At 39.8% G+C, this 25,293-nt stretch overlaps 2 protein-coding genes across 6 annotated transcripts in view; both read right to left on the bottom strand.

Moving 5' to 3' along the window:
* LOC104455540 overlaps positions 1–25,087 on the bottom strand; it is a 29,650-nt gene extending 4,563 nt beyond the window's left edge. Inside the window, exons 1-4 of one of the 5 annotated variants that reach the window (XM_039318228.1) lie at positions 24,911–25,087; positions 2,125–2,394; positions 1,428–1,875; positions 32–784 (exon numbers count right to left, since the gene is read on the bottom strand). In XM_039318228.1, the coding sequence (XP_039174162.1) occupies positions 32–784; positions 1,428–1,854 (1,180 nt within the window). In that variant the 5' untranslated portion in view covers positions 1,855–1,875; positions 2,125–2,394; positions 24,911–25,087. Of the gene's footprint in view, positions 1–31; positions 785–1,427; positions 1,876–2,124; positions 2,395–22,371; positions 23,152–23,731; positions 24,138–24,238; positions 24,370–24,517; positions 24,890–24,910 lie in introns of those variants that run through there. The other 4 variants (XM_039318232.1, XM_039318230.1, XM_039318229.1 and 1 more) reach the window with 4 other exon arrangements.
* LOC120296353 (disease resistance protein RPS5-like) lies at positions 17,483–20,148 on the bottom strand. The gene is made up of 2 exons (XM_039318233.1): positions 18,970–20,148; positions 17,483–18,788 (listed from the first exon to the last, which is right to left on the bottom strand). The coding sequence occupies exons 1-2, from the start codon at positions 19,643–19,645 to the stop codon at positions 18,529–18,531; spliced, it is 936 nt and encodes a 311-aa protein (XP_039174167.1). The 5' UTR covers positions 19,646–20,148; the 3' UTR covers positions 17,483–18,528.
* Positions 25,088–25,293: the final 206 nt, after the last annotated feature.

The following is a 25,293-nucleotide window of genomic DNA, read 5'->3' as shown; positions in this document are numbered from 1 at the left end:
AACAGCATCAGTTAGATAGATCAAACCATACCCAGAGATGGTATTGATTGGGCTGCTGTATTTATTCCATCTGTTGGGCCCTGCAAATCGACATTTGACTTCTCAGAAACGTGTGGATCACTAGAATGCTGGGGATCTACTCCCATCAAATCTTGTGAAGGAAACAAATTGGTTTCAATTCCACTTTCTCCATCAAATCTTGGATGGGGTTGATTAGAGTGCTGGGCAGTGTTAACGCCTTCCAAAGCACAAGGCTCACGGCAGTCCTGCAAAAAACTTGAAGTACCCATCTGAAGGGATTTTTCATTTCCTAGTGATGATATCTCTGCCAGATCCATCTCGTCATGAGTTTGGATATCCTCATTGGGAAACGACCAGGTTGTTGAATATATTGGTGTAGATGACAAGTTTTCACCTCCATGTTGTCCACAGAAGGTTTGGTTTGGTTGATTGAAATCCTGCCAAATGTTGGTCGAAGGTATGACGTTGAGAGGATCTGTTGCTAAAACACCAGTTTGAATCGGCTGCTGCAACCCATCTGATGCACCGTTGGCGAGGAACTGATCATTTTGTAATGAAGATGACATACTTTGATTATGTTGCTGGTCCCCTGTCTCGAAATTAATTGATTGATCAGGTACAATGTTGCTGGACTGGGGAATTATCTGAAGTTGAGGAGGCATTGAAGTGTCTCGTTGCACGGGCAATATGCCGTGGGGCGTATATACACCCCGTGATAGATGGTTTGCCATGTCGACCGCACTCGCTTGCTGTGGGTCGGAATCTGCAAGTAATTTGTCAGAAGACACATCAAGGAAATGGGGAGAGTGTACTGAAGCTGGTCGCTCTGGCACATCAATTGAACAGATGTTTAGACATTCCCATTTCCAACATAAGAGCTAAGCCAGATCTGACACTAGGATCAATCAGCAGTATAATGAATACATCTCAAACTTGAATATAAATCAATTTTTGCAACCACACCAAGCAGGCCAAATCCAAAAACAGAAAGTCTACCTTCAGCACTTGGGATGGGACAAAAATAAAATAAACATTTCAAGAAAAAGCTCAACCTTTCAGTCGCAGTCAAAAATGACACATGTTACAAATTTTGTCCATTCTTACTATTAAATGCCACACTTCATCCTACATGACTCATCATATTGATGTGCACTATGAGCCACATTAATCTCGACCAAAAACGAAATTGCTTTTCGTTTTTGTGTGAAACGTGAGAAATTTGGTGACAAACGACAATGATCATGACTTCATTCTTTGTGTTGGAGATAAATTGACAAGTTAAGTGTAATTTTTCTCCCTAGCTCACTATTGAATTAGATGGCCTTGGTGAAAAAGGACGATGACCTTGCTCTGAAAAATTAAAGATGTGTTTTCCTGCATTGTCTAGAAACATCAAATGGACATACCATTTGCAATGAAGGGGTTATCTTGTGCGACCAACGGCATAGTTGAACTCTGATGAAACTGATGCCGCTCTCCCGGTGATTGTTGACCAGAGGTTAATTGAATCGCATCGGTGATGTTTGCTCTTCCGGCCGGCCCGCCAGTGAAGGAGTGACGATTGGATTCTCCGCTACACCCCTCCTCCTTGAGTAAGGACAGCAATGGATCTCCCTCATTCTCTAGTAAGGACAGCAACTGATCTCTTTCACGGTTAGGGACTTTGGTGCAAATGTCAATCCCCTTGCCTTCGATTCCCAGCAAGTGAGCTTTCACCCTTGTAACCTGTCCACTGTATACTTTTGGACGATGACGATAACAATGACGACAACGCCATTTTCCGCCCCCCAGTTCGTCCACGAATTTCCAAGCTTTATCTTTATCTCGTGGCATCTTGTCGTCTTGGCTATCAACCTAAACGTAAATAGAGCGCATCCCATCCATCATATGCAGTATATAAATATTTTGTATATTCTATTAGCTCAAGCATTGCATTATTCTGACAAGAACGAAACCTGTTCAAAGATGGGAAAGCCAAGTGGCAGATTGATATTCAAGAACCCACACGAATCAGATGACTTGGTGAGATTTTCAGACGGATCTAAAAAGGGAATGAATCACGGAATGATATGAGAATTAGACAACCTAGAATTTGCAGAGTACCTTCTCAAATGAAGATATATGACTTCTTATTTATCTTCCAGCTTTCGGTTCTGGCCCCATGAGTCTCCGTATTGAGCGAGCTCCCGCATCATTGGAAAGATCTCGAATCGAATTACAACAGTCGACAGTTCGTCGGCCAAAAAAGTGGCCGGAGGTGGCCGATGTCTGGTCAAGAAGTGTGGCGGCGCGAACTGTTCACCCGCAGTCCAGAGCGGATTTCGAGAGCTCGTTTCTCTCGAACCGTGACTCCAACTCGACTTCTGTAAAATTCTATGTAGAGATTTGGGGAATCAAAACATCACTTAGGTGTGTTAGTGGCCATTTTAGGCTAATCCTTGCCGGCGAAGCAAAACCCTAAATGGGTCCGAAAATTTGTCTTTTAGAACAAGACTATCTCTCTCTCTCTCTGTGTCTGTGAGGCGTGTTTTTCTTCAAGAAACCGTGGTTAGATTTTTCCTTACCTTTCCCCACTTTTCTTCCTCTCTTCCTATTCCTTTTATACAACGTGCCTTAATAATCACAAATGAATTTTAGTCATTATCATTTAGAAAAAAATTTCATACTTAACCCTGAATTGATATTACTTTTCTCAAAAAAGAGCTTAAGATAGATATTATTTCAAATAAAGACCTAAAATAGCCCGATTGGTCTAAGAGAAAGACATACCAGATTGATAAACCTTGTTTCGATTGATCCTAAAATATGGAATGTTTTTTTTTTTTGTTTTTCTTGGTCTATATGTTGGTGCGATCCTACACTACTCCACGATATTCGATAATGAATCCAAACTTCTATTTGATGACTAAGACTTTTAATTTATTAATATTTCATATTTTTCATGTGTCTAAATATAAGTTATACTCGGTGAATTATAATGGCAAGTTGTGATTATTTATAATTGTTCAAATTAACACTAAAAGTGGAATCTAGAACAAACTTGGAACAGTTCCTAGAACTAACCTAGGTTTTGAGTTCTAGAGTATGCATAATCATAAAATGAAGATCCGTAAATCCCAAGTTATAGGAATCTCGAGTGGCCGCTCACCTCCAACTCCACGCCCCTTCACTTCCCATCGGAATACCCACAACTGGACAGCACTTCCCTTTGCCTCTATATCTATTAAGAACCAAGTTTCTTGACTCGACCCACTTCGACTTTGACAATCGAAGCAGTCGTTTTGCAATCGGCTGTTGTGGTCGTCAGCACGACGGCCGGGATTATCAAGTGGTTGCCACCCCTTAATTTTATGCCATTTTTTTAAACTGATTTGTTCGCTTCAGACCTTTTTTTGTTATTGATTTGGTCATCTCAAATCCTTATTTGAAATAAGTCCACTTTAGATCTTTCTTTTTTTCGAAAATGACCTCATTTCAATCTCTTATTTGTGTTGAGAAAACCTACTAATAGATTTTGAAATTGACAAATCTATCCATAATTCATATCGATCTCGACAAATGTAAGAGTTGTTTGTGTTTTGGATATTATCCACATTAAAAAGACCATTAACATGATCAGTGAAAGGATTCTAAATAATTAGAAGAAACTATGTGAAGTTCATATAGACCTGGAGTCATCAAGTATTCAGGATCTACGTCACAATCGGAGTTAAAGTGTCCTGAAAAGAACAGTTGAATATAAGTGGGAAGCTCGGTACCGCTTAAATATAGGCAGCATACTACGTGAGGAGAATCTCCTAAGATGGACCTTCGCCATTAAACAATACACTCCCGCACTCGAAATCTTCGTAGCTTCAAGATTGTCGACCAGAAAATCCAACATAAGAGGATCCACGTCGGTTGTTCGAACCTAACAAGTAACATTCTCCTTAGTTAAGTCAATCACAACATGATCAATCATGGCTACGATTTCGTCATCGAACTCATCCCCTTATCCACTAGGAATGATGTCCTTGGGATCATCAAAGAAGCTTGGAGGCGGAGCATACTTAACCATGAAGTCGTACTTTCCACTCGTTTGCCCAAGGGTGTCAACTATTTCACCCTTCTCACGGGCCTTCCTTATGAATTCTTGATCCCAATAGGTGGTTTTGTACTTATGCTCATCATCATCGGAATAGAATTCTCTATTCTTCGATAGGGGTGGAATAGGATCGTTCTTATTTTCCTTGTCGCCCCATCCACTTGGGATAATGTCTTTCATATCCATGAAGAAGCTCAGTGGTGGTGTGAACTTTGCCATGAAGTCACACTTGCCATTTGGTTGTAGTATCAACGATTTCGCCATTCTTATGAGCTTTCTTGATGAAATCAAGATTCATGCGGGAAACCAAGTGGATTATAAATATTTCAACACCCCTATCATAAGCAAGCTGGATTAGAAATGACGCAGAGAATTTGGCGAATGGTAGATCGCTTATGCGAAATAAATTGAGGCTGAATTGGCTCTAATACTACGTTAGAAAGTCCAACATAAAAGATTTTGAGTTGAACATTTTAACATGGTATTATGGCATGTTAGAGACCAAAGAAAGCCACCACAGTTATTCAGGATTTTCAATGTTAGAGACCTCCGTGAATTTGGTTTTTCTCTGCAAAGGAAATGGATAAGACCACAGGATCTTTCCAAATGATGGCTAATCCTCCTGATGTATTATCCGTAGGAATTTACATCTTGTAAGAGTCTCTATCAAACTAAAATCACATTTTGTCTTAAAAAAATTCAATATCCAGGTCATAGAAAAAGCAATTAGCCTTCAACTCTCTCACTGTGGAGTTTCCTACGATGCCTCAACAGTTCGAGGCTATAATATTCATTGCAACAACGGAGCATAGATTTGCCTGCCTCCCTTATCCACTAAGCAGAGAAACAGACTTACTCCTCAAGCAGAACACCGCCAAAGCCACAAGTCTCAGACAGCTTTCTACCGAGCATTTGAACAACCACTTGTTGTGCAGTCACTTTAACATGTAGAAACAACAGAGGCCTCGCCTCAAAACCCTTGTGTAAACTGATCCATTAAAACTCATCCAGCAATCCCGTAATAGCACCGAAATAATCACCATACGCCAGTTCAGAGGGGAAAACAGGAACTAACCTCCTGACCATACTCCAGTTCAGATGCGAGAGAACTACATTTGCTAGCTTTTCGAGATACTTGTCCTGTAAAAGGATCTGCCCAATCATGTCTATGGAACTCTTCGTGAGACTACTCTTATACAGAGTAAACTTCCAAGTTAGCCATGTGGTTAAAATAGGATGAACAAGAGGAACACACGCCAATGAAACTCAAATTAACTACCTGCAAAAACCAATTCAGATGAACTGAACCACCTTATCAAAGGAGCGCACAATCATCTCATGATTCAGAGACCCCTGCAAGTATCACTAACCATGCTTGATTATGTGTTCTATGAGTCCAGTCAAATATAAAAAGAATTCCTTTTGCAACAATACATTTTTACTAGATCATCCACAGGATGAACTCGTGCATAAGCATATTATCATATGAATATACTCAATCACCCACATAAAGTCAATTTCATATACAAAAATTAGACATTTTGTCTAATTTTATCATCTTTCCAAGTTCAACACTTCATTGGAACAATTGAAGGCTGTGTCCCTTGACTTCATTCGTTACTTCTACAATAGATACTTTTCTTTGCTCTCCTACACTGAACCTAAAGATGGCCAGCAGTGCAAGTAGAAGAAGAAAACAAGAAAAGAGCCGAAGATACTGAACCTAAAGATGGTCAGCAGTGCAAGTAAAAGAAGAAAACAAGAAAAAAGCTGAAGATAGCGAAGAGTCTATGATCCATCAGATGCTATTTGTGGTTGACACAAAGAATTCTCTTCAGTTTTGTATGTAGCTAGCTCCATAAACTGTCATTACACAGCTCCATTATTGGACTGTTTCTTGCGAATCTTAGACACATTATATGCTTCTACATAGCTGAGAGACGATTGAGCCTGATTGGGATTGTTCCACTCCAGCGCACCCCACAGTTTCTCATGATCCAAAATAATATCCAGAAGGCAACAGCCAACACAAACTACTTTCAGTTGCAGAGAAATTCTCTCCAGTTCTGGACAGCCTAACACATGAAGCTGTTTTATTGAAGGGCAACTTATGGTGCTTTCACATATGCTCCTCAGGTGGGGCAGGTTCTCTAGAAGCAAGTGCTTCAACCGTGGGAGAGAACGAAATGGACATGGAGAGGAGGAGGAGGGGATGTGCCCAGAAGTGCTTGCACTTCCTCTGCTTACAATTTCCTCCATTCCTGCGCAATCATTTACATGGATGCGTTGAGGATTCCAAAGATGCGGCAACAATTCCTGCGGAAGCAACTTCTGTATGTTGCAACATTCCACTTGAAGATGCGCTACAGAAAAGGCCGTATCCACTGGCATGCATGGCGGTGGCCATCCTATTATGTCAACCATCTTCTTGCATCCCCATACATTAATCTCCTTCAGACTAGGGAAATGGAGAAGCCACTCGGATTCGACTACCCTCTTCATGTTGCCACAAAACTTCACATCGATCTTTTCTAGACTGGGGAAAGGAGGAGGCGGTGACCTAGCTGCCGCTGCAGTTATCCCTTCTATTTCCTCACAATCATCTATGACAATCGCTCGTAGGCATGGAAGGGAGAGTTTACACCCGTGGCCAAACAGATACTTAAGTTTCAGAGATATCTGGATATTTAGCTTCTTAAGACAGGGGAAGAGGAGAGAGTAGGAATGCCCGTTGATTACTTCCCATTTATCTGCTGCTCCACAGAGCACCTGCACGTTCTCCCATTCATTAATCCCCATACATGGGGATGGCCATCCTACTATCTCAACAATCTTCTTGCATCCCCATACATTAATCTCCTTCAGATTAGGGAAATGGGGAATCCATTCAGATTCGACTACCCTCTTCGTGTTGCCACAACACTTCACATCAATCGTTTCTAGACTGGGGAAAGCAGGAAGCGGTGACCTAGCTGCTGCTGCAGTTATCCCTTCTCTTTCCTCACAACCATCTATGACAATCGCTCATAGGCGTGGAAGGGAGAGTTTACACCCATGGCCAAACAGATACTTAAGTTTCGGACATCTCTGGATATTTAGCTTCTTAAGACAGGGGAAGAGGAGTGAGTAGGAAGGCTCGTCGATTACTTCTCGTTCATCTGCTGCTCCACAGAGCACCTGCAAATTCTCCCGTTCATTAATCTCTAGAAGCTCGAGTTTTAGAAGTGGGCTCACATCCATTATATTTTTCATACCATCGCAGTAACTCCCCATCGACCGCTGCACATCTCCTAAAATCAAAATAGAACTGCTTTGCCCGCCCGCACTCAAGTTAGGACCATGTCTTCCCACATTCACGATAGGATCATTGCAACAATGGATATCTACACTACTTGTATGTTCATGAATACAATTTTTAGGATCATAATAATGACTCAGTTCTACATAACACGACGGCTATGATTAATTTGGTAATCATTGCAGCCAATCTCCCAAGGAATTTTCACAGACATGCTGAACTCGTCCACAGTATCGAAACAGCATTTAAAGAATTTAAGTGCCTTCAACTCAGTCATCTCTTCCGCATTCACCCTTCCCTGAATCTTAAGATGTTGCAATTTACCAATCTCCTTCATGTTCCTTCTCGTAATTTTTTTACACCCGTGTGAAATAGGTCAAGGTATCTCAAGTTCGCCAACATTTGCAAACCTTCAACTGCTTCCAGCTTTATAGATCCCAAGGCATCCAACTTCCTTAATGATTTCAACTTTCCTAAATAAGGAATGTGGCACAATCGATAAGACTCACAAAGAACCAAAGCTCTCAAGTTTACCAAGTCCGACACGGAACTAGGAAGTTCTGTGATTTTACTTCCACTTAGGTTTAGAACCTTCAGCCCCTGCAGTTGCTTGAAGAAAGAATCCGGGGTATGCTCCAAAAGGCTATATTCTAATAACAAAGTCGAGGTTTAGGACAATTTGGTGACATATGTTGAGGAATTTCGTCGATTCTATTCATCAAAGAAACTCTCTCTAAATCACTTGTCCAACGTTCCTCATCAGGCATCCCTTGCGAACTCATGCTTACTTGTATAATAGACGTTGTACTCATTATGTGTAGTGCCATTTCTCTGAGCAAATCATGCATCTTGATCCTATAAGAAACTTCCAACAAGAAAGCATCTTGAAGTTTGCTTATTATGTTAAGACCCCTCGTATATTGTTTCTCCCTAGCATGCAGTTCGTCAATCAATCCCTCATCAATAGAAAATTCAATCAACTCCATTTTCCCAATTAATGCATTTTCAGGATAAAGTGCACGGCGTAAGAAACGTTGTTGAAGTTGAGGGTCAGACAGGCGTGTGTAGCTATGTCTAGTACTGGCAAAACCCTCTCTCCCATTTCTGTATGATCCTTATTTGGGTCCTTCAGCTTTTCCAAAGTGTCCTCCCAGACAAATCCTCTCTCCTCCCCCCTCATGCTTCTTGCCATTGCGATGATAGCAAGTGGAAAACCTGCACATTTCTCCACGATTGCCTTTGCAACCTTTTCAATTTTGTTCATACCAAGTACCCCTTTAGACCCAAGATGCTCCACAAATAAGTTCCATGCTTCTTCTTCACATAAAGGTCTAATTTTAATCTCTATACAACCCATTCGAGCACATACTTTAGAAGATCGAGTTGTTAAGACAAGCTTGCATCCATCAGCTCTATTGGGAATTCCCACATCCTGGAGTTCGAAATGCTCCCACACGTCGTCAAGAATCAGTACAAAACTCTTCTTTGATAAGTGTTTGGACAACTTCGCTGCTCGTTTCCTCACACGCTCCTCCTCCATGTCACTTTTTTATGTTCCTTCCAAATATCACTCTGCTACTTATAAATGCTAAAATTTTGGGACATAGTGCTAAAAATTACAATGTCGAAGTTCCCGTTTTTCAGGAGTCTATCATGTAGGTGCTCCACCGTAGTCGTTTTCCCAACCCCTCCCATGCCAGAAATACCCAAATTTGAAGCACGATTCTCCATTAGACATCCCCAGACCAACTCTATGTTCCTCTGAATTGCCTCAACTACTAGCTTATGTTGTAATAGTGGTTGTGTTTTGACAGGTTCTGCCTGAATGAATAGTGTTTGTGGAAGTTTTTTCCCCATAATCTGTTCCACTTCTCTTGTCAATCTCTCCACAAGTTGCATATTTTCCCCAGTCGCTTCCTCAATGCTTTTGAATTCATTTTTTGCTGTTTTTGTTTTGGCTAACCATTTCGTAACCATTGTCTTCAGCTTCATCTGAGACAACGGCTTGGCAGATTCTAGCTTCATCTTCTTCTTTAGGTCAGCTTCTCTGTCTTCTAATTGTTCAATTTTTCTTTTCAGATTTTTCATCTTCTCATGGTTGGACTAAATGCTTATCTGGTTCAACATTGGTAAGCCTCTATTCATATCTAACATAAAAAAAAAAATTAAAAAAAAAAAAAAAAAAAAAAAAAAAGAAGAGAGAGAGAGGAAATTCATGAGTTAGTCATACACAAAAGCATTGTGCTCCCTCAAATAAGACAAATGGGGTTATTTGCGGTTTAATTGGTACAACAGCATCAGTTTAGATAGATCAAATTCAAACCATACCCAGAGCTAAGCCAGATCTGACACTAGGATCAATCAACAGTATAATGAATACATCTCAAACTTGAATATAAATCATTTTTTGCAACCACACCAAGCAGGCCAAATCCAAAAATAGAAAGTCTACCTTCAGCACTTGGGATGGGACAAAAATAACATAAACCTTTCAAGAAAAAGCTCAACCTTTCAGTCGCAGTAAAAAATGACACACTTTACAAATTTTGTCCATTCTCACTATTAAATGCCACGCTTCATCCTACACGACTCATCATATTGATGTACACTATGAACCACATTAATCTCGACCAAAAATAAAATTCCCTTTTGTTTTTGGTGCAAATCGCGAGAAATTTGGGCCTGCATGTTTTTGGAACACTTTTTTATTTTTTTGTTCCCGGAAAAAAAGAAAAACGTTTGGTTGCGTTTTTCTTTTTGTTCTTTTGTTCCCGGAACACAAAAAGAACAAAAAAACTTACTTCTTGTTCTAGAACAATTTTGAAGAAACGTTTCTTCTTCCCTCTCTTCTTCTTCTCTTCTTCTTTTCTTCTTCTTTTTTTTCTTTTTTTCTTCTTTTTTCTTTCGCGGTCGCCGGCCTCGGCCATGGCCGGCGACCGGTCCGTCCGAGGGCCGGCGACGCCGTTGAGGTCGGCGACCGCCGAAAAAGAAAAAAAGAAAAAAGAAAAAGAAAGGAAAAATGAAAAATAAAATAAATATTAAAAAATTAAAAGAAACAAAAAAGAATAAAATTTACCAAACGTGTTTCTGTTCATTTTTTATTTCCGGAACAAGTTTACCAAACACTTTTTTTATTAAAAAAATTATTCCCCGGAACAGAAACACTTTTTTTTTATTTCTGTTCCCGGGAACAGAAAAAGAATAGAAATAAAAACATGCGTGCCCTTGGTAACGAATGACAATGATTATGACTTCATTCTTTGTGTTGGAAATAAATTGACAAGTGAAGTATATTTTCCTCCCTAGCTCACTATTGAATTAGATGGTCTCGGTGAAAACGGACGATGACCTTGCGCTGAAAAAGTAAAGATGTGTTTTCCCGCATTTTATAGAAACGTCAAATGGACATTTAAAGTTTTTAAAGTCCCTTTTTAATTTTCGTTGTTTTCTAGCTTGTCTTCCCTATGAGTCCTTTTATCTTTCCAAAGAGTTCTAGTAATTATTCATGCTTTCCAAGTTCATCTATATAAGCATGCAATGATAAATAAGAAGGTAGACTTGTTTTGAGTGGTAATTCATTTAGCATTTGGCTTAAGAACAAGAAGAATTTCTTGTTTTGCTCTTATCTCTTAGATGGGTTCTTACAAGTGGCGAGCAAGCTATTCATTTTAGTTCTCACTTGAAGGGAAAAATTAGGGTTCTTGAAAGGAAATTAGGACTCACAAGAGGAAAAATTGGGGTTGTGAGCTGCTACTAAAGCTCCTGCTTTTTATTTGCAAGATTGAGCTATTAATTTTGGGAGCAAACTAAAATAAGGAGTGAATTTGCATTCAATGGCTGGTTTAGGGTTTGAAATTTGGGGATTCTCTTTCAATTTGGCGATTTAGGGTTCTTATTTGGTAGAAATGTACAAGACGGCATCATTTTAGGGTTCTTGAGAGAAAATTAGGACTCGCAAGAGAAAAAATTGGCGTTGCGAGCAGCTACTAAAGCTCCTGCTCTTTATTTGCAAGATTGAGCAATTAATTTTGGGAGCAAACTAAAATAAGGAGTGAATTTGCATTCAATGGCCGGTTTAGGGTTTGAAATTTTGGGGTTCTCTTTCAATTTGGCAATTTATGGTTCTTATTTGATAGAAATGTACTAGACGGCATCATTTTAGGGTTAGATGTTGACTAGACTCTCCAATGAGTCATGTCGGCTTAAGAAACTAATGAAAAAGGCCACGTTGGATTTCCGGTCAAACAAATTGGAGTTGACACTAAAAGGATCATTCTTTAAAAACTTGGGACTTAAGTGATTCAAAATAAACTTTTGGCATAAAAGTGAGTACCGTACACAAGTTTTGATAATTCTGGTGTCCTTTTCCCCACGGGATTCAATTAAATTACAAAGTGCAAAATTAATAGTTGATTTGATCAATTTTAATAGAAATATGTTTTCTCTCCGTAATTTTATCATTAGATATCTAAATGAACTCATATCACATGGAGACGTAGTCATTGTAATAATTGTGGCAATTGGACAAAACAAACTTCTCTTTAAATAAAGATAATTTCAAAATTATGAGTGTCGTATATTCCTTGACTACGCTAGTTACGCAGTTAATTAAAAAAAAAAAAACATATACTAGTTTTTGCTTCTTCTTTTTTCCATTTGCGCAATAACTAATTATAAGTAACTAAACTTGGGATAGTAATTATCATAATATCCTGTGTGATTTATCATCTTATGAATGGCAACTTTGAATATTACTAATAATAATTTTCTAATTATGAGTAACTAAGATATATCAATTATATTCAAGCTCTCTATATCTTACTATTTTAGCATAAATTATAATTTGATTATAGGTTACAATTTGGTGTGTTATAAATTATTTACAATATGAATAATTGAATTATGCAAGTATAATAAACATAGTCCCAATTCAATAACTTTCATTTAATATAAATACGATTAATTATTAAACATCCAAAGTCAACTCTAAATTATGAAAATTGAAGCTATTCTCAACTACACGGATAAGCTATTAATAATTCCTCCGCCATCCAGGAGTAGCTATTCCTTATTTTGAGAAAATAGCTATTTCTAATCTATTTTTGAATCAAACGAACGAATAATTGCATCATCAGAATTGAATGGAAATATGATTGTTATTCCTACGAGCCAAATGTGAAGCAAGCTTTCACCAAGAAGAATCACTTACGTAGTTAAGAAGTACTACAGAAAATCCATGGATTCCCAAATCCTTGTCAGTTTCCACGAATCAGAAACTTTCTGACCGTACTTCACAATGTTGCGCAAGATTTCTCGGTACTCAGAGGAGAATGACGTAATTAATGGAGAAGGAATTAGATCTCAACACCTAAGTAATTATAAAAAGGAAGCCACCTCCAGGAGAAGTAACCATGCTCTTTATTGGTCATTTCCATACGGCCTCTCAACATATCAAGAAATCCCATCTGTCATCATGCTGTCAAGTTTGTAACTTTTTCACCTTCAATAATCGATGGATAGAATTTGAGTATACTTATGGCCAACCTTTTGTACTTGGGCGGGTAGAAGATAAGGTTTTTTACTTGTGGGACAAGACACTAACACAAATTACAAATTCCGTCCATTATCATTGCTAAATTACGACAGCTACCCTACATGGCTCCCTTGTTGACATACATAGCGAGCCATGTCAACCGACACAAATATGGCGTTGTTTTATGTTTACAGTCTTTGTCACCAAATTTAGTATATAATCTTTCTCACCAAATTTCTAGCATTTTGTTAGAAATAGTCGTTTGAAGTCATGTGCGACTCGTGGTGATATAATAGGAGATTAGGCATAATTTGCATCGGATACCATTTTTGTCACAGGAGTTAAACGTGTTAGGCTTTTATCTAGGAAGTTCGAAAGGTTGTGTTATTTTCATCTCACATTCAAAAGATTGGGCTGCTTTTTAGCATTTTTAAGGTTGTGGTACATTAGATGCAAAAGATTGTGCTTTTTTTTTTCTTTTTTCTTTGACTGTATACTCACTAATATCAAAGAAGTGAGGCTCTAAATGTATTTCAGTTATGCTTTAAATGACTCATTTTTACTTTATATTGGGAAGTCGTCCTAGTGCTCATCATTCTTCCCACCGCAAATGGTTTTTTCTTTTTTTCTTTTTTTCCAATCAAAGCTGGTTGTACTTTTAGATATTAAACATGAAAATAACTTAAGATGGTTTGACAACGAAGGAATAGACTTAAAAGGAGATATTGTATCAGTTATATTAAACCACTTTGATTTCGATTTATGATAGTACCGTGACTAAAGAAGGAAAATGAGCCCAGCAAAAATACTTAAATGATTACATCAAATAATGTAACTTTTAGTTGAAAAGTTAGTAATACCAATATACTTAGATATAAAATGTGTTCATTCTTCGTTCGGTTAGTTTAGTTTAGGGTTAATACCCTGAAAAATCCTAAGTCGGTACATGTGACAAATTTACCCCAAACTATTTTTTTGACTACCAAAAATCCCAAACTAGTATACCTTTAACAAATTTACCCAAAACTGGTACACTTATGACAAATTTATTCTCTGTTAATTTTCGTTAAATTTCATTATCAAATTATTAAGTTAAATGATTCGTGACAGTTGACTGGTATACCAATTTGGAATTTTACGCTCTGTTTGTCACAGTTTACAATTTTTTTTTTATTTTTTTGTGGTATTAATTCAATTTAGCGAAGGGTATATTTATCACAAATTTACCAGTTTTGGGTTTTTTGCGATCAAATAAATTATTTTGGGATAAATTTATCATAAATGTACTGGTTTATGATTTTTTATGGCCAGTCGGGTTAAATTTGTCACAAGTATATCAGTTTGAGTTTTTCATGATCAAAAAAATAGTTTTTGGTAAATTTGTCACATGTGTACCAATTTGAAATTTTTCAGGGTATTAACCATTTAGTTTATTGTATGATGTAACATGAAAGACATAATAAATAGACATTGAGCTTTGAAGTTGTTAATATGTGAACGGGCTCTTGAGATTAAAACTAGTTGCCCCAGAGAAAATGCAAATAAATGCTAGTCTTTTGAGCAACAACTTTAGTCAAACCAAATGATAGCTTTGTCAGGGGACTTGTAGACAAGCCTCATAGACAAGCCACGTGAAATATTTTAACACCCCTATCATATGTAAGCTATATTAGAAATGGCATGGAGAATTTGTCGAATCGTAGATCACATATGCAAAATAAATCGAGGCTGAACGAGCTCTAATACTACATTAGATGGTCCAATATAAAAAATTTGGGTTGAACATTTTAACATGATATTATGGCATGAGCTCTCAAATGTTTCTTTGTGGCTTAAACAAATAACAGCAAGTCATCAGCATACAAAAGGTATGTTAATGATGGACCATCCCGTCCTGCTCTTATCCTTGCGATCATCTTCAAATCCTCTGCTTGAATGAGTATTCGAGAGAGAAGTTCACCATAGATTACAAACAAATATGGTGAGATAGAATCTCCTTGTCTGAGATCGTTTTGAGGTGTAAAACCTTTAGTGGTCCACAATTGATGAGTAGAGAGTATAGCGACTTGTCGAAATACACTAGTTTATGAATTTACAAAAGTTATATGAAAATCCCATGCTGCAAAGTATTGTGTCAAGAATATTTCAATCAACTCTATCATAAGCTTTGGACATATCCAACTTGATTCCCACAAAGGCCCTCCCATTTTGTTTCTTTCTCATGGAGTTTGTGATTTCTTGTGCCATTACTAAGTTCTCTAGGATACTTTTACCCTAAACAAAAGCGGATTATTGAGGTGAAATTATACGGCTGAGAAACCCCTTCAATGTATTAGCTAACAATTTAGAAATAAGTTTGTAGCTCGCATTACACAGACTTATGGGGCAAAACTGGGTAAAAGCATGTGCATTATGTATTTTGGGGATAAGTACTAGGATAGTATGATTGGGGAGGTGGGGCAATTGACTTGTGTGGAAGAAGTGCTGCACAAATTGATTGACCTGGGCCTTCACCACTTTCCAGCATTTCACATAGAAGATGGCATGAAATCCGTCTAGGCCTAGTGATTTTATAGGGGCCATCACTTTTAGAACGCTATAGATTTCATCCTCCGTTGGAATTGCCAGAAGTTTAAAGTTCTCCTGTTCAGAAATAGCCTTAGGAAATAACTCCCCTATGAGAGGGTGTGGATCAAGTATGGGTCTTGAGAAAAGCTCTATATACTTTGTTATGGAAAAAAAAATACTATAATCTCATCCATATTCGCGATCCATTGGCCTCCATCTTCCTGCACTGCTAGGATATAATTTTTGCGCCCTCTAATAGGAGTAGAGGTGAAAATATTTGGTATTTCGATTACTCTCTTGCAGCAATAATTGTCTTGAGTTTTGCTTCAAGATCATTTCCAATCTCTCATGTTGCTCATTAATAGCCTCATTGATTTCCATCTCTCTCCTGTTATTCTCGTCCAAGGGATCATCCCTTTAAATGGAATCAAGTGATGAAATCAAATCCTTAAGGCGTTGTTGGCAAATGCCAAAATGTTCCTTATTCCACTTTTTCAGAGCTATGGCTGTCAATTTTAGTTTCCTATGCCATGAGGCCCTCGAACTGTCTGCCACCTCATTTTTTCAAGCTTTTTCCCACTACATTAATACAAGCCGAGTCCTGCAGCCAAATTGCTTCAAATTTAAAAGGGTGGTGCAACTTATCCTCAATAGAAGAAGAATTCAGCCAAATAGAAGAATTATCTGAATTGACGGTCAGAAGTGGACAACCCCTGCCCGAGGGAATTTCTCACCACAAAGTCAAACAGATTGCTCGATCCAGTCTTTTTCGAACGTTTGCAGAGCCCCCTCTGCCATTTGTCCAAGTGTAAGGTTTTGCCTTTAAACCCAAGATCAACACAGCCCACTAGATCCACAAAGTCTGCTAGGAAGAGACGAAATGGGCCCGGGCCTCTTCTGGACGCCTCCGAGTCAAAGATAGTATCATTGAAATCTCCAATTCCAACACAGTCCTCTCCCAAGTCCTGAACCCGCCTTTTGCAATCATCGTAAAATGCTTGCTTAAGACTAAAATAAGTAGGTGAGTACACCAAAGAAAGCCACCACAGTTGTTCAGGATTTTCACTGTTAAGAGACCTCTCCATGAATTTGGTTTTTCTCCGCAAAGGAAATGGATAAGACCACAGGATCTTTCCAAATGACGGCTAATCCTCCTGGTGTATTATCCATAGGGATTTACGTCTTGTAAGAGTCTCTATCCAACTAATATCACATTGTGTCTTGATAGAAATACAATATCCGGGTCACAGAAACAGCAATTAGCCTTCAACTCTCACTGTGGAGTTTCCTACAATGCGTCAACAGTTTGAGGCTATAATATTTATTGCAACGATGGGGCATAGATTTGCCAGCCCACCTTATCCACTACCCACAGAAACAGACTTACTCCTCACCGCCAAAGCCACAAATCTCAGACAGCTTTCTACCGAGTATTTGAACAACCACTTAGTGTGCACTCACTTTAACATAACTTGTAGAAACAAGAGACCTTGCCTCAAAACCTGTGTAAGCTCATCCGCTAGATCTCATGCAACGACCCGTAACAGCACTGAAGTAATCACCATACTCCAGTTCAGAGGGGAAAAGGGAGACCAACCTCCTCAACATACTCCAGTTTTCGGATGCGAGAGAACTACATTTGACAACTTTTTGAGATACTTGTCCTGTAAAAGCATCTGCCCAATCTTGTCTATGGAACTCTTCGTGAGACTACTCTTATGCAGAGTGGACTTCCAAGTTAGCCATGTTGGTAAAGATAGTTATAATGAACAAGAGGAACACACTCCAATGAAACCCAAATCAACTACCTGCAAAAACCAGTTCTCAGATGAACTGAACCACTTTTTCAAAGGAACGCACAATCATCTCATGATTCAGGGACTCCTGTAAGCATCACTAACCATTATGTGTTCTATGAGTCGAGTCAAATATTAAAGAATTACTTTTGCAACGACACATTTTTACTAGATCCGCAGGATGAACTCGTGCTTAAGCATCTTAACATATGAATATACTCAATCACCCACATAAAGTCAGTTTCGTATACAAAATGTCTAATTTTATCATCTTTCCAAGTTCAACACTTCATTGGAACAATTTAGGGTTATGTCCCTTGACTTCACTCATTACTTCTACAACAGATAATTTTCTTTCCTCTCCTACACTGAATTCAAAGATGGCCAGCAGTGCAAGTAGAAGAAGAAAACAAGAAGAGAGCTGAAGATAATGAACCTAAAGATGGTCAGCAGTGCAAGTAGAAGAAGAAAACAAGAAAAGAGCTGAAGATAGTGAAGAGTCGATGCTATTTGTGGTTGACACAGAGAATTCTCCTTCTTTGTGGTTAGCCGGCTCCATCAAAGGACAGTAGATCACGATTCTTATGGAGAATTCTCCTTCTCTGTGGCAAGCCGGCTCCATCAAAGGACGGTGGATTACAATTCTTACCCAGACTATAAGCTTTTACAAATTTCAAAACCAATTGATCCTGATTGGGACCGTCCCACTCCAGTGTATCCCACAGTTCCTCGTGACCCAAATTAATCTCTGGAAGGAGCCCATGACGATGAGCGAGTTTCAGTTGCAGAGATATTCTCTCCAGTTTTGGACAACCCAACGCACGAAGCAATGTTATTGAATGGCAACTTATGGTGCTTTCACATACTCTCTTCAGGTCAGGTAGGTTCTCTAGATGCAAGTGCTCTAACTGTGGGAGAGAATGAAATGGACATGGAGAGGAGGAGGAGGGGATGTGCTCAGGAGTGCTTGCACTTCCTCTGCTTACAATTTCCTCCATTCCTGTGCAGTCATTTACATGGATGCGTTGAAGATTCCGAAGATGTGGCAACAATTCCAGCGGAAGCAACTTCTGTATGTTGCAATGTTCCACTTGAAGATGCCTTACCAAAAGGGCCGTATCCACTGGCATGCATGGAGGTGGCCGTCCTATAATCTCGACCATCTTCTTGCATCTCTGTACTTTAATCTCCTTCAGATTAGGGAAATGGAGAAGCCACTCAGATTCAACTACCCCTTCATGTTGCCACAAGACTCCACATTGATCGTTTCTAGACTGGGGAAAGCAGGAAGCAGTGAACCAGCTGCCGCTGCAGTTATCCCTTCTATTTCCTCACATCCCTTGATGACAATCGCCTGTAGGTCTGGAAAGAAGAGTTTACACCCGTGGCCGAACAGATACTTAAGTTTCAGACATCTCTGGATATTTAGCTTCTTAAGACAGGGGAAGAGGAGAGAGTAGGAATGCTCGTTGATTACTTCTTGTTCATCTGCTGCAGTTATCCCTTCTATTTCCGCACAACCGTCAATGACAATCGCCTGTAGGTCTGGAAGGGAGAGTTTACACCCGTGCCCGAACAGATACTTAAGTTTCAGACATCTCGTGATATATAGCTTCTTAAGACAGGGGAAGGGGAGAGTAGGAATGCCCGTTGATTACTTCTTGTTCATCTGCTGCTCCAAAGAGCACCTGAAAGTTCTCCCCTTCAACAATCTCTAGAAGCTCGAGTTTTGGAAGTGGGCTCACATCCAAAACAGCCGTATCCACTGGCATGCATGGAGGTGGCCGTCCTATTATCTCGACCATCTTCTTGCATCCCCATACTTTAATCTTCTTCAGATTAGGGAAATGGAGAAGCCACTCATATTCAACTACCCTCTTCATGTTGCCACAAGACGCCACATCAATCTCTTCTAGACTGGGGAAAGCAGGAAGCAGTGAACCAGCTGCTGCTGCAGTTATCCCTTCTATTTCCTTACAACCGTAGATGATAATCACCCGTAGGTCTGGAAGGGAGAGTTTACACCCGTGCCCGAACAGATACTTAAGTTTCAGACATCTCTGGATATTTAGCTTCTTAAGACAGGGGAAGGAGAGAGAGTAGGAATGCCCGTTGATTACTTCTTGTTCATCTACTGCTCCACAGAGCACCTGCAAGTTCTCCCCTTCAATAATCTCTAGAAGCTCGAGTTTTTGAAATGAGCTCACATCCAAAAGGGCCGTATCCACTGGCATGCATGGAGGTGGCCGTCCTATTATCTCGACCATCTTCTTGCATCCCCGTACTTTAACCTTCTTCAGATTAGGGAAATGGAGAAGCCACTCAGATTCAACTACCCTCTTCATGTTGCCACAAGACTTCACATCGATCTCTTCTAGACTGGGGAAAGCAGGAACCGGTGAACCAGCTGCCGCTGCAGTTATCCCTTCTATTTCCTCACAACCCTGGATGACAATCGCCTGTAGGTCTGGAAAGGAGTGTTCACACCCGTGGCCGAACAGATACTTAAGTTTCAGACATCTCTGGATATTTAGCTTCTTAAGACAGGGGAAGGAGAGAGAGTAGGAATGCCCGTTGATTACTTCTTGTTCATCTGCTGCTCCACAGAGCACCTGCAAGTTCTCCCATCATTCAAAAATCTCTAGAAGCTCGAGTTTTAGAAGTGGGCTCAAATCCATTAGATTTTTCATGCCACCGCAGTTACTCCCCTTCAACTGCTGCACATCTCCTGGAATCAAAATAGAACTGCTTTGCCTACCCACACTCAAGTTAGGATCATTTCTTCCCGCATTCACAATAGGATCACTGCAGTAACGGACTTCTACAGTACTTGAATGTTCACGAATACAATTTTGGGATCATAATGAGCCATTTTTACATAAAACAATGACTTTGCTTGGTCCACTTTGATTTCAAAATCATTGTAGTCAATCTCCCCAAGGATTTTCACAGACAAGCTGAGCTCGTCCACCATATCAAAATGGCATTGAAATAATTCAAGTGCCTTCAACTCAGTCATCTCTTCTGCATTCACCCTTCCCTGAATCTTAAGATGTTGCAATTTTACCAATTTCCTTAATGTTCCTTCCCGTAATTTTTTTTACACCCGTGTGAAATAGGTCAAGGTACCTCAAGTTCGCCAACATTTGCAAACCTTCAACTGCTTCCAGCTTTATACATCCCGAGGCATCCACCTTCCTTAATGATTTCAACTTTCCTAAATAAGGAATGTGGCACAATTGATAACACCGACAAAGAACTAAAGCTCTCAAGTTTACCAAGTCCGACACGGAACTAGGAAGTTCTGTGATTTTACTTCCACTTAGGTTTAGAACCTTCAGCCCCTGCAGTTGCTTGAAGAAAGAATCCGGGATATGCTTCAAAAGGCTATCTTTTAATAACAAAGTCAACAGTTTAGGACAATTTGGTGACATATCTGGAGGAATTTCGTTGATTCTATTCATCAAAGAAACTCTCTCTAAATCACTTGTCCAACGTTCCTCATCAGGCATCTTTTGCGAACTCTTGCTTACTTCTATAACAGACGTTGTACTCATTATGTGTAGTGCCATATCTCTGAGCAAATCATGCATCTTGATCCACCCATTAGAGTCTTCCATCCACCCATTAGAGTCTTCCAACAAGAAAGCATCTTGAAGTCTGCTTATTATGGTAAGACCCCTGTTATGTTGTTTCTCCCTAGTATGCAGTTCGTCAATCAATCCCTCATCAATAAAAAATTCAATCAACTCCATTTTCCTAATTGATGCATCTTCAGGATAAAGTGCACAGGGTAAGAAACATTGTTGAAGTTGAGGGTCAGACAGGCGTGTGTAACTATGTCTAAGTACTGGCAAAACCCTGTCTCCCATCTCTGTATGATCCCTTTTGGGGTCATTCAGTTTTTCCAAAGTGTCCTTCCAGACAAATCTTCTCACCTCCCCCCTCATGCTTCTTGCCATTGTGATGATGGCAAGTGGCAAACCTGCACATTTCTCCACGATTGCCTTTGCCACCTTTTCAATTTCCTCCAGTACCCCATTATACCCAAGATGCTCCACAAATAAGTTCCATGCTTCTTCTTCACATAAAGGTCTAATTTCAATTTCCTTACAACCCATTTGAGCACATACTTTAGAAGATCGAGTTGTTAAGACCAGCTTGCATCCATCAGCTCTATTGGGAATTCCCACATCCCGGACTTCGAAATGCTCCCACACATCATCAAGAATCAGTACAAAATTCTTCTTCTTTGATAAGTCTGTGGACAACTTCGCTGCTCGTTTCATCACGCGCTCCTCCTCCATGTCACTTTCTTTTAGTTCCTTCCAAATATCACTCTGCAACTTATGAATGCTAAAATTTTGGGACACAGTGCAAAAAATTACAGCGTCAAAGTTCCCATTTTTCAGGAGTCTATTATGTATGCGCTCCACTATTGTCGTTTTCCCGACCCCTCCCATGCCAGAAATACCCAAATTTGAAGAACGATTCTCCATTAGACAGCCCCAGATCAACTCTATGTTCCTCTGAATTGCCTCACCTATTAGCTTATGTTCTAATAGTGCTGGTCTTTTGGCAGGTTCTGCCTGAGTGAATAGCGTTCGTGGAAGTTTTTCCTCTCTAAGCTCTTCCACTTCTCTTGTCAATCTCCCCACCTGTTCCTTCAATGGCATATTTTCCCCACTCGCTTCGTTAATGCTTTTGAATTTATTTTTGCTTTTTTATTTTCTTCAACCATTTCGTAACCATTGTCTTCGGCTTCATCTGAGGCAATGACTTGGCAGATTCTAGCTTCATCTTCTTCTTTATGTCAGCTCCTCTGCCTTCAAGTGGTTCAATTTTTCTTTTTAGACTTTGCATCTTCTCATGGTTGGCGCAAATGCTTATCTGGTTCAACATTGGTGAGCCTCTGTTCATATCTAAAATAAAAATAAAAATAAAAATAAAAACAACAAGAAATTCATGAGTTAGTCATACACAAAAGCATCGTGCTCCCTCAAATAAGGCAAATGGGGTTATTTGCGGTTCAATTGGTACAACAGCATCAGTTAGATAGATCAAACCATACCCAGAGATGGTATTGATTGGGCTGCCGTATTTATTCCATCCGTTGGGCCCTGCAAATTGACATTTGATTTCTCAGAAACGTGTGGATCACTAGAATGCTGCAATGCACTCTGGGGATCTACTCCCACCGAATCTTGCGAAGGAAACAAATTGGTTTCGATTCCACTTTCTCCATCACATCTTGGATGGGGTTGATTAGAGTGCTGGGCAGTGTTAACCACTTCCAAAGCACAAGGCTCACGGCAGTCCTGCAAAAAACTTGAAGTACCCGTCTGAAGGGATTTTTCATTTCCTAACGATGATATCTCTGCTGGATCCATCGCATCATTAGTTGGGATATCCTCAATGGAAAATGGCCAGCTCGTTGAATACATTGGCGAAGATGACAAGCTTTCACCTCCATGTTGTCCACAGAAGGTGTGGTTTGGTTGATAGGATTCCTTCCGAATGTTGGTCGTAGGTATGTCGTTGAGAGGATCTGTTGCTAAAACACCAGTTTGAATTGACTCCTGCAACCCATCTGATGCACCGTTGGTGAGGAACTGATCATTTTGTAATGAAGATGACATTCTTTGATTCTGTTGCTGGTCCCCTGCCTCGAAATTAATTGATTGATTAGGTACGGTGTGGCTGGACTGGCAAATTATCTGAAGTTGAGGAGGCATCCATGATGGATGGTTTGCCATGTTGACTGCACTCGCTTGCTGTGGGTCGGAATGTGCAAGTAATTTGTCAGAAGACACATCCTGGTAATGGGGAGCGTGTACTGAAGCTGGTTGCTCTGGCACATCAATTGAACAGATGTTTAGACATTCCCATTTCCAACATAAGAGCTAAGCCAGACTTGACACTAGGATCAATCAACAGTATAATGAATAAACCTCAAACTTGAATATAAATCAATTTTTGCAACCACAACAAGCAGGCCAAATCCAAAAACAGAAAGTCTACCTTCAGCACTTGAGATGGGACAAAAATAACATAAACATTTCAAGAAAAAGTTCAACCTTTCGGTCGCAGTCAAAAATGACACACGTTACAAATTTTGTCTATTCTTACTATTAAATGCCACGCTTCATCCTACGCGGCTCATCATACTGATGTGCACTATGAGCCACATTAATCTCGACCAAAAATAAAATTCCTTTTCGTTTTTGTGCGAAACGTGAGAAATTTGGTAACAAACGGCAATGATCATGACTTCGTTCTTTGTGTTGGAGATAAATTGACAAGTTAAGTGTAACTTTTCTCCCTAGTTCACTATTGAATTAGATGGCCTTGGTGAAAAAGGACGATGACCTTGCTCTGAAAAATTAAAGATGTGTTTTCCTGCATTGTCTAGAAACATCAAATGGACATACCATTTGCAATGAAGTGTTTATCTTGTGCGACCGACGGCAAAGTTGAACTCTGATGAAACTGATGCTGCTCTCCTAGTGATTGTTGACAAGATGTACCAGCAGCCCCCCCAGTGGAGGAGTGACGATTGGCTTCTCCGCTACACGCCTCCTCCTTGAGTAAGGACAGCAATGGATCTCCCTCATTCTTTAGTAAGGACAGCAACTGATCTCTTTTATCGTTAGGGACTTTGGTGCAAATGCCAATCCCTCTGCCTTTGATTCCAAGCAAGTGACATTTCACTCCTGTAACCTGCCCACTGCTTTCTTTCGGACAGTGAGGACAACGCCATTTTCCGCCCTCCAGTCTCTCCACGAATTCCCAAGCTTTATCTTCATCTCGTGGCATCTTGTCGTCTTGGTTATCAACCTACACGTAAAGAGAGCACATGCCATCCATCTTATACAGTATATAAATATTTTGTATATTCTATTAGCTCGAGCATTGCATTATTCTGACAAGTACGAAACCTGTTCAAAGATGGGAAAGCCAAGTGGCAGATTGATATTCAAGAACCCACGAATCAGATGTCTCCATGAGATTTTCAGACGTTCTGTATATTTTCTTAGCTCGCGTTGCAATATTCTCACAAGTACTGAACCTGTTGAAAGATGGGAAGGCCAAGCGGTAGATCGATATGCAAGAACCCACTCGAATCAGATGACTTGGTGAGATTTTCAGACGGATCTAAAAAGGGAATGAATCACGGAATGATTTGAGAATTAGACAACCTGGAATTTGCAGAGTACCTTCTCAAATGAAGATGTATGACTTCTTATTTATCATACTAGCAAGTGCCTACAGCTGTATACATCATTGGAAAGATCTCGAATCGAATTACAACAGTCGACAGTTTGTCGGCCAAAAAAGTGGCCGATGTCTGGTCAAGAAGTGTGGCGGGGCGAACTGTTCACCCGCAGTCCAGAGCGGATTTCGAGAGCTCGTTTCTCTCGAACCGTGACTCCAACTCGACGGTCTGTAAAATTCTATGTAGAGATTTGGGGAATCAAAACATCACTTAGGTGTTAGTGGCCATTTTGGGCTAATCGTTGCCGGCCAAGCAAAATCCTAAATGGGTCCGAAATTTTGACTGTTAGAACAAGACCACCAAATTCGTGCGGAACAGAGCTACAATCTCTTACCTAGTAGCTCGATCCTTTCAACGGGCTGCGATCCACAACCCTCTCTATTTTCCACTGTCTTCTCGCCCTTTCTCTCTCTCTCTCTCTCTCTCTCTGAGGCGTGTTTTTCTGAGAGAGAGATCAAATGAGACCTATTGTTCGTCCGGGGCTGCCTGTTTTCTCACCTTTCCCCTCTTTTGCGGTCAAGAAACCGTGATTAGATTTTTCCTTACCTTTCCCCACTTTTCTTCCTCTCTTCCCATTCCTTTTATACAACGTGCCCTAATAATCACAAATGAATTTTAGTCATTATCATTTAGAAAAAAATTTCATACTTAACCCTGAATTGATATTATTTTTCTCAAAAAAGAGCTTAAGATAGATATTATTACAGATAAAGACCT

The sequence above is a fragment of the Eucalyptus grandis genome, chromosome 7, assembly GCF_016545825.1.
Source record: "Eucalyptus grandis isolate ANBG69807.140 chromosome 7, ASM1654582v1, whole genome shotgun sequence".
NCBI classification, from domain to species: domain Eukaryota; kingdom Viridiplantae; phylum Streptophyta; class Magnoliopsida; order Myrtales; family Myrtaceae; genus Eucalyptus; species Eucalyptus grandis.
This window is presented reverse-complemented; position numbering and strand designations above follow the sequence as displayed.

What these genes read in the sequence shown, in the direction of transcription:
- LOC120296353 (XM_039318233.1), bottom strand. Translation starts at nt 19,645, where the DNA reads ATGAAGAGGGTAGTTGAATCTGAGTGGCTTCTCCATTTCCCTAATCTG. An exon ending in GGTGCTCTTTGGAGCAGCAG is followed by an intron (nt 18,789 to 18,969) that starts ATGAACAAGAAG and finishes TAACTGCAGCAG; the next exon opens with ATGAACAAGAAGTAATCAAC.